This window comes from Herpailurus yagouaroundi, unplaced genomic scaffold (assembly GCF_014898765.1).
Source record: "Herpailurus yagouaroundi ecotype Mexico unplaced genomic scaffold, PumYag 183, whole genome shotgun sequence".
NCBI lineage: Eukaryota > Metazoa > Chordata > Mammalia > Carnivora > Felidae > Herpailurus > Herpailurus yagouaroundi.
The window spans coordinates 1,431,694-1,441,314 of NW_024412414.1; the positions used below are offsets into that span (position 1 = coordinate 1,431,694).

Sequence of the window (9,621 nt, forward strand, 5' to 3'; positions counted from 1 at the left end):
TTTTAACTAATTTGGACAGATAATTTTCTAAATTAGAACGTATTTGCTTATGGCAACAAGGAGTTGGAGGGCCACTTATGTCTTGAACACTCTGGGTTATTATCTGGATGCCCATGTCTAGCCTCGGTGTTGATGTGGATGAATATAGGTGTGGGTTAGGGCGTTGGTGTAGTGGGTGCTTTAGCCTTTAGGGTCTCGACAGCTGAGTCTCTTCTCTCCCTTTCTTGCTGGCAGCTGCCACAACTTACACCTGGCAGGGTTCCTGTTCTAACTGCCAGTCCCTTCCCCTCCTAATTAGCTGTACACTGGGAGACCAAACCACTGAGTTCCTTAGATTTATGTGTAAAGTACAACTAAAGAGACTGAAATCAGGCCCTTTCAGGAGCACGGTTCCTGGGCACCTATATTCTTGCTGCCCCAGGCCTTTTTAATTCCCTTTGGGGCCTCCTCAGTTAAATTTTACATGGTTCTGTGAGTTTAGGGGAGATACTGACTTTGGCTTGAGGTGCCAATGGAACAGTCCCACGGAGATGGGTTACAACGAGCTAGTGCTGTGCTGGCCAGCACCATAGCTACCACCCACATGTTGCTACTGAGCAGTTGAAATGTGGCTAATGTGAATTGTGATGTGCTGAAAAGTGTAAAATACACATTTGATTTCAAGGACTTAGTACAAAAAAGAATGTCAAATATTTCCTTAATAAATTTTGTATATTGATGACATGATCCAAATATGACTTATTGATGATATCCAAAATGATAATATATCAAATATATTGAGTTGAAAAAGTATTGTTAAAATTAATTTCACCATTTCTTTTTTACTTTTTTTAAGGATATATACGTATATCCTTAAAGTATGTATATATATATATATATATATATATATATATATATATATATATATATACTTCGATCTATCAAATCTATCAAAGTGTGCATGCACGCAAGACAGAGGGAGAGGGAGAGAGAAAATCTTAACCAGGCTCCACACCCAATGCAGAGCTAACATGGGGCTTCATCCCACAACCGTGAGATTGTAACCTGACCCCAAATTGAGTAGGACACTAAACTGACTGAGCCACCCAGGTGTCCCAGATCTCTCTCTCTCTCTCTCTCTCTTTTTTTAAGTAGGCTTCATGTCCAGCACAGAGCCCACTGTGCTCTCACTACCCTGAGATCAAGACCTGAGCTGAAATCAAGACTTGGAAGTTGGGGCGACTGGATGGCTCAGTCTGTTAAGCATCCAACTCTTGGTCTCAGTTCAGGTCATGATCTCATGGTTCATGAGTATGAGCCCCACATGGGGCTCTGTGCTGACAGTGTGGAGCCTGTATGGGATTCTCTGTCTTCCTTTCTCTCTCTCTCTCTCTCTCTCTCTCTCTCTCCCTCCTTCTTCCCCTTTCCTGCTTGCTTTCTATCTCTTTCTCAAAAAAATAAAATAAAATTAAAAAAAAAGAGTTGGATGCTTAACTGAGCCACCCAGGTGCCCCCTCGTTTTTACTTTTTAATGTGGCTGTGAGAAAAATAAAAATTACATATGTGATGATAAACGTGGCTCATATTGCATCTCTGCCAGCTACCCCTGGACTACAGATGACAGGGTAACGGTGCTGCAAGGGTTTAACTGGAAGTCAAATGCATGGGGAGAAGAGTTTGCTGACAGACCTTTAGGAGCTCTGCTTCATCTCCCTTCTGTCATGAGCCAGGCTGGCATTCTGAAGTTGCTCTGCATCAAACCCAGGCCTTAGTGGGGATGGCACTGGGCGGCGGGGCGAGGCTTGAGGGGAGACTTGTGTGTCTTCATCTATGGGCAGTGGGGAGCCAGGCAGTGTGTTTGAAGCTGAGATGTCAGGATGGAGTTGCCTTCCTGGAAATCTTCATTCCTCACTCTGCCCACAGTGCGGCCAGGGGCTTGGAGGCATTGAAGCAGTCTTGTGGCAGGATGGATGAACTTGGAATTGGGCAGCTACACCCTTGACCTTTGCATTTGTCCAGGCCTCTCTCATTCTGCAAAATACAACTTAAATTTCACCTACCGCAGGAGGGTCTTCCTTCATCATGGTAACTCTTGCTTCTCTGACTCCTGTTGGATGTACAGTTTGTACCCACATCCTTTATTCTGACATGGTCAGATAGATCCCCCAAATCCACAAGGGAAGAGAGTTTTTGCAGATATACATGTTGGAAAATATCATGTAGCTTCTCCCATGAAGTTTGGATGCCCATGAAATTTAGACACAGGGCAGTTAGCTAGACACCAGTCTTGAAGCATGTAGAATTCAGAGGTGACCCTTAGAGGAGGAATCATGCATCACTGTCACAGACCTTTGGCGTATCATTCTTGAAGGAATGAGATAATGGCTATTCAGTCATAATATTCCAAAGGTCTGCAGATCTGTCCTCCAGTTGTTCTGTTCGTTTTGTCTCCCTGACTCAATGGCAAGTACTCAGCAGAGGTATTCTTTTTGTCTTGATTCTAGAAGACCTTCCTATGTATGGTGCTATGCGTATAGATAGTAGGTATCCAATGAATTAAGTGTAGGGTGAATGTAGGCTCCATGTGGGTGGCAGAGATGACCGTCAAGTTCAGCGTTGTCTCATGAGTGCCTGGCACCTAGAAAGAATTTTTTTTAATGTTTGTTTATTTTTGAGAGAGAGAGAGAGAGAGTGCGAGTAAGGGAGGGGCAGAGACAGGGACAGAGGATCCAAAGTGGGCTCCGTGCTGACAGCAGAGAGCCCAATGCAGGGCTCACAGTCACAAACTCTGAGATCCTGACCTGAGCTGAAGTTGGATGCTCAAATGACTGAGCCACCCAGACGCCCCTAGAAAGCTTGTAATACGTAGTTGTTGGATGAATGATTACAATGATCTGGATACCTGTATTTGAAGAGTATTTCATTGAGTTCATTGAGTAGCTGGACTATATATAGAAGAAAGATCTATTTACTTTGTTTACAGAATGAATTATCAGTGGAGGTCAAGGGGTCTTAAAGATGATGGTGGAGGGCATAAACCTAACACAGAATATAGCAGATTGGGTTCACATAGGTTGGGAAACTATCTTCAGTGTTCTCTTCAAAATGGTAAGTTGGAGACTCTGAATGGAAATAAGGGTTAACTGTACTTTTTCTCCTTCTTTTCTCTATTTTTATCCTTTAGATTCACCAAAACCACCAGTTGCTCCCAAGCCAAAGACTGCCAGTCCCCTCACACCAGTGACAGCACCCAAATTCCCTTCATCACCCCGGCCCGATAGCCTTCCCAGTCCCAACTCCATGTCTAGGGGGCCGAAACCCCCCATTGCCCCTAAGCCCAGGCTGGCGACCCCCAGTGAGTGGAGAGCCAGCGTGTACGTGATCAACAGCTTGAACAAATGCAGCAACGGGAAGGTGCTCTGTGTTGACAGGGGACCTTACGAAGAGCGCCAGTCCAACTTGGAGTGCTCGGAGTCTGAGGCTGACGAGGATTACATTGTGGTCCCCAGGGCTCCGCCGAAAGAGGACGAACCCAGGGACAGCAGCTGCTCTGCAGAGAGTGCTGCCATGGCGCCTCCAGATGCCACGGGGGAAGAGGAGTGCAGGGAGGAAGGCGAGGAGAGTGACCCAGAGGGGCTGGGAGCTGCTCCAGCTGAAGTGGTGCTGAGTAGAGAGGCTGACGGAGGCGGGGCCCCCACTCCTGAGAACGTGGAGGCAGAGGATGGTGCCTGTGACCCTGGGGCAGAGGAGCAGACATTGACAAGTGAGGAGGAAGAAAAGCGAGTGGAAGAGCACAACGTATACAACCTGGAGGACAGGGGACCTTGGGATGGAGAGGCAGTCCTCCCAAGCGATGACGTCATTCTCACTCACGTTGATTTAGAGGGTCCGGAAACTCCCAGTGAGGAGCCTGGGCCCCCTGGGACACCCAGGGAGGCAGAGGAGGGTGGTGGGGAAGGCTCCACCAACACAGAACCTGGGGCTCCAGAAGAATGTGTGGATTCCGACAGGCCCTCTGACGGGGATGCTGACGATGCCAGCAAGGAACCCACAGAGAATGAGGACTTGGCTGTGGGTGTCCAGGAGGCGGAGACAACCACTGATAGCCCTGAAATCTCTGAGGAGTGTGAGTGTGAAGATGACCATGATGACCAGGATGAACCACAGGACCAAAATGAGAAAACTGGCCAAGAAGAAATGGCAGCCGTCACCCAGGAGGTGGGAGAAGACCCCCGAGAAGGCAGAGACCTGGTGCAGGACGAACCTGCTGAGGAGAGCTGCCAGATCATTCCTTTCGAGAGTGACAGTGTGGATGACTTTGTGACGTCACTCTCAGGAAGTCCCTACGAGTTCTTTCCGACCGAGAGCACCTCTTTCTGTAGCGAGAGCTGCTCTTCTTTTTCCAAGTCAGCAAAAGGCTTAGAGTCCAAGCAGGAACCACAGTCAGGAGAATGTGCAGAGCAGGGCCCCGTTGTTGGAGCTTCCTGTGTCTCTGGGGAGGGCCCCTCTGTCCCTGAGGTAGTGGTTATGCCAGAGGATGAGGACGCCGGGGACGATGCACTCACCAACCCCTATGAGATGGGAGTTGACCTGGAGCATGAGGCTGACCCTGGGGAAGGAGAGAAGCCGGAGACACAGGCTGCATGTGACACGCTGAGTGGTTATGGCATGAAAGAAGAAATGAACTCCGATGCTGAGGGGGGCCTGGTCCCCCTCGACAGGAAGAACATCATCACGAGGGCCAGGCCCCACTCCGGGAAGGTGGCCGGCTATGTCCCAGAAACCGTCCCAGAAGAAACCGGACCAGAAGCTGGCTCATCAGCCATTGGCATTAGAGGTGCCACCAAGGAGGCGAGAAAGACAGTTCTGTCATTGGAGGGGAAACCGCTGGAAGCCAGCAGGGCCTTGCCAGCAAAGCCCAGAGCCTTCACTTTGTACCCCCGATCGTTCTCCGTGGAAGGCCGAGAGATTCCGGTCTCCTTGTACCGGGAGTCGGAGGCATCTGGCTTGGACGACCAGAGGATCAAAAGGAAAGATGACAACCTTTCTCTGCCCTGTGTGATCGGCTCCTCTGGGAGCTTCTCCCAGAGGAACCATCTCCCATCCAGTGGCACCTCAACACCCTCTTCTGTGGTTGACATCCCGCCCCCTTTCGACCTGGCCTGCATCACCAAAAAGCCCATCACAAAGAGCTCTCCCTCCCTGCTGATCGAGAGTGAGCCCCCAGACAAGTATACCAAGAAGAAGAAGTCATCCTTCAAGCGGTTCCTGGCGCTTACGTTTAAAAAGAAGTCCGAGAACAAAGTGCACGTGGATGTCAATGTGTCGTCTTCCAGGTCCTCTTCAGAATCCAGCTACCATGGGCCTGCCAGACTTCTGGAAATCGACCGCAGGAGCCTCAGCAACTCCCCGCAGCTTAAGGCTCGGACTGGCAAGCTCCGGGCTTCCGAATCGCCCTCCTCCCTCATCTTCTACAGGGATGGCAAGAGGAAAGGTGTCCCCTTCAGCAGGACCGTGTCGAGAGTGGAGTCCTTCGAAGACCGCTCTCGGCCCCCCTTTCTGCCCTTGCCCCTGACCAAGCCGCGGTCCATCTCGTTCCCTAACGCCGACACTTCAGACTATGAGAACATTCCAGCCATGAACTCGGACTATGAAAATATCCAGATTCCGCCCCGGAGGCCTGCGAGGGCTGGGACATTTACGAAGCTGTTTGAAGATCAGAGCAGAGCCCTGTCCACAGCAAATGAAAACGACGGCTACGTGGACATGAGCAGCTTCAACGCCTTTGAGAGCAAACAGCAGAGTGCAGACCAAGATGCAGAAAGGTACTGTGAAGTTACATTTTCTTTGTTGTTGGGTGAGCCAGGAGGCAGGCGCTTAGGTTTAGGGGACGGGATGGACTTGCTTTTTAGCCTCAGGCTCTCTTTATTTCTAGCCGTGTGAATTGGGGTGAGTGGCTTTACCTCTCTGAGCCTCAGTTAACTGGCTGCGAAATGGGGTTCATGCTACCTTGCGGCAGAGTGTTTGAGAGGCTCAGAGTTGATCATCTGTGTGAAAGTATTGTCTAAAATGCCAAATACAGTGTAAATGTCAGCATTTGTGTTTCCATTATTTGAGAGACATTTCTCATGTAGATGGGAATGATGGGTTTGCTGGTCCCCTCCAGGAAAGTCACCAAGAGAGAAGGTTCTGGAATCTTGCCAAACTAAATATCTTTCACCATCAGGAAAATGCCCTGAATTGAGATTGATACCCTTTTACTGTGTAAATATACACTCTATTCAAGGGAACTAGAAAAGACAATCTATTTAAATTGTTTAAAGAGCTAAGGGCGCCCTGAGCTAAATTTCTGAATAGAAGCCTTTTAAGAGGTATATCCAAGCTGATTTTTTTTTTTTTTTTTGGACTCATTCACCTTGGAAGTAAAAGTGAAACACTGAAATTATTGACAACAGTGGGGATTTTCTGACCCCACCTTTCCAAGACTGACTGAATGCCCGTATTGAACATCCCACGTGGATAACTGCCAAATCTTGCTGTTCCGTGTACCTTGTGGACGCAACTTAAAGGCAATGCAATTCAGCTTCAACCATTTACTCTCTTTGGGAGTGCCTGATCGGAATTAATAAAAGCGAAAATGGCGGTGATTTTAAAGGACATCCTGATTCTGACCCCTTGTGTGCAGTGACTTCACCCAGTCCCACACAGCTGCTGCTGCTGCTGCTGCTGCTAGGAGTTCCCAGGGCGCCTGCAGTAATGAATAGATAAGATGATTTGCAATTAGCCTGAGCTGTCGCTGGAGTGTAGATGCTAGCAGTGTTTGTATGGTTTATTCTCCTGAGTTTTTTTACATGGTTCCCCCACCCTGGCTCCATCTTCTCTCTCCCCCAAGTCTGGGTGAGGCTGTTAATTAGTTCTTTCCAGAATGAAAAGGTTTGTTTGCTGGGGTAAGGGTAAACACTAACACTGCTGGAGGGACTGAGTTTAATTTGGAGAGTGTGGACGTGTGCAAACTCTAAGAGGGTGAGAGCTACACAGCCGACCAGTTCATTGCATTAATAGTTATCAGCAGGGTTTGAGAAGATCCAGACCTAGCTGAGTGCCTCCTAGCGTTAATGAAAATAGAACCAAGCTCTGAAACCAAAATCTCCCTGCTAGAAAGGACCTCAAAGGGCAGATGGTCAAGGCTCCCACTCTAGCAGGCCTTGCTCTGACCCAGTCTGTACTTGAATTCCTCAAGCCACAGGAAACTCACCACCCAGGGTTGCCTCATCTGTTGCTAGGTATCCTCATTAAATTTTCCTTTCTGACTGAGGCAAAAGCTGTCTCCTAATATCCCTACCCCACTCATGCTGGCTCTCCCCTCTCAAGCTAGGCAAGTGAGTTCATTTCCTCTTTTGTATGACATCCCTTCAGAAATCGAAATCTGCTTCTGTAGAATCACTGAATTTTACAGCTGGGAGGGAACTTCAGACAACATTTGGTCCTGTTAACAGAGGAAGAAACTGAGGCACAGAGAGGGAAAGGGATTTACCTAAGATAAGATAGCTCAGCAATTTAGTGGAAAAATCAGTGCTAGGACTCAGATGTCCTGACACCTGGTTCGGGCATTCTTAGTGAATTACAACTAAGGGATGCCAGATCTGATTGTGCAGGCTGTGCACTGCACAGCTCCAGGGCCACATTCACATCCTACTCCCCCAGGGTTGCCCAGTGCACAGTTTGCTTGGCCATATGCAGAGTCCCTGTTGCCTTGATCTGTACTTTGTCCAGAAACCAAAAAAGGTCCCTTCACCCAAGTTAACACGACAATAAGGGAAAAATACCCAAGAAAATGTCAGTGCTACCTTATCTTCTGATGCTATTTCACTGAAGGCCAAACTGACCAGGATAAATCTCCCATGCAGGAACCACATCCTCTTGGACATCAATCAGTGAGCAAAGCTTTCTTCTGTTTTCCTTCATGAAACATATAGAAGCAAGGGGGAGAAAAATCCTCGCTTTGAGCTGGAACAGGTCTGGGCAAGGGATGTTTCAGACACCTCAAGTCGAGAGGCACGGGGGACTGCCATGGGGGTGGGGTCCTAGTGCATCTTTGCCTGAACAGGGGCTTTGAGAATTGAGTGGCTGGAGTGTTGCTATCTGAGAAGCGTGCCCAGGGGTGTGCTTCAGGTTGAGCAGGACAGGAAGGGTGAGAAGGTGGGGAGGCAGTTCCTCCTCCTTCCGCTCCTTGTCTTGCCCCACACCTTGCTTCAGTGCGAGGATCAGGGGGAGAAGCCAAAATAAATATCAACAGCCCTGAAAGGGTGCAGGGCAGTCCATTGGGAGATGTGAGTTCAAAGCCTGCTCGGTCACTGACTTGCTGTGGGGTCTTGGAGAAGGCTAGGCCACAGTTTGCTCATCTGTAAAATGGTAAGATTGGAGCAGGTCTGTATTTCTCAACTGTTTGCCTTTCCTGTGCCACTTCTACTATTTCTGTTACACCACCTATGCTATCACTTACTGTTTTTCTTTCAATCAGTCTTTTTTACTTTAAAATATTTAGAAAGGAAATTTTATGTCACGGTTGGGAAATGGAAAAACACTATTGGCTGCCATAAATAGAAGGCAATTGTACAAATAAGATACTAAGGAAAGGAAATTAACGGGTAAATTGTAGCTTGAAGTTGTTACTTGCCAAGGCTGGAGCTGGAAGCCTGGTCCCTTTGTTAAACAGGGAGAGGTGTTAAAGACATCCTGGCACCACACAGAGACTTTCTCCTTGGCATAGTCAGAAGGATTCAGAAGGACTGAAAAGGGAATAACTCTGTCTCTCTCATGGTGTGATTCACTGTTATTTAAATCCAAGTCCTTTTTCCGCTAAAAGTACCTCCCTTCAAGAAACATGTAGAGTATATAATAGAATTCAGAAGGCCCTTAGAGAACCCTAAACCAGAGAAGCAGCTCAGGGTCTAATGGATGATTGTAAAGTTTCTTCTATGTGGTAACTTCCACTGAGATTTATATACCCAGATAATAAGGTTTTAGGAGCCACAATAATCTTATTAGCAGTTTTCTGTCTTGTAAAATAAAACTGTATACATTGTTACTTATGTACATTTTCCCCATGGTATACAACATTTCCATCATCTTTTAGTTTAAAGTGTATCCCCAGAACATTCTTTTTTTTGTCCCCCCCCCCCAAATTGACCCTTGTGAAAAAGAAAAAATGGACCAGAGATCTAGTCCAGAAAAGTCCTACTTTCCAAATAGGCTGTTCTATGTCTTCAGTCAGTGCTCTTTGATGGGGGAGCCTCGTCTTTACTTCTGAGTATTCCATGGTCCCTCAGTACGTTGGTTCTATGCTAGGAGCTTAATAAATGCATGTTTAAAAAAACCAAACAAACAAAATAAGTAAATGTATGTTGATGATGAGGGGTTTTATAATTCCATGCGAGTTGGTGATTTTGAGCTTCACAAGGATCAAAGAATTATCATTTATTAAGCACCTATCTTCAGCAACACAGTGCTAAGTGCTTTGTATACACTTAATAAATACCCATTTGGTGCAAAATACTACATAGACTGGTTTGTCCTAAGTGCCTCACTTTTATTTTATTTTATTTTATTTTATTTTATTTTATTTTATTTTATTTTATTTTA

At 47.1% G+C, this 9,621-nt stretch overlaps 1 protein-coding gene across 2 annotated transcripts in view; it reads left to right on the forward strand.

Annotated features, from left to right (window-relative positions):
• FGD5 (FYVE, RhoGEF and PH domain containing 5) overlaps nt 1-9,621 on the forward strand; it is a 124,014-nt gene that overhangs the window by 6,236 nt on the left and 108,157 nt on the right. For both annotated transcript variants that reach the window (XM_040491890.1, XM_040491891.1), the window contains exon 2: nt 3,164-5,804. In XM_040491890.1, coding sequence (XP_040347824.1) covers nt 3,164-5,804 — 2,641 coding nt within the window. The remainder of the gene's footprint in view (nt 1-3,163; nt 5,805-9,621) is intronic.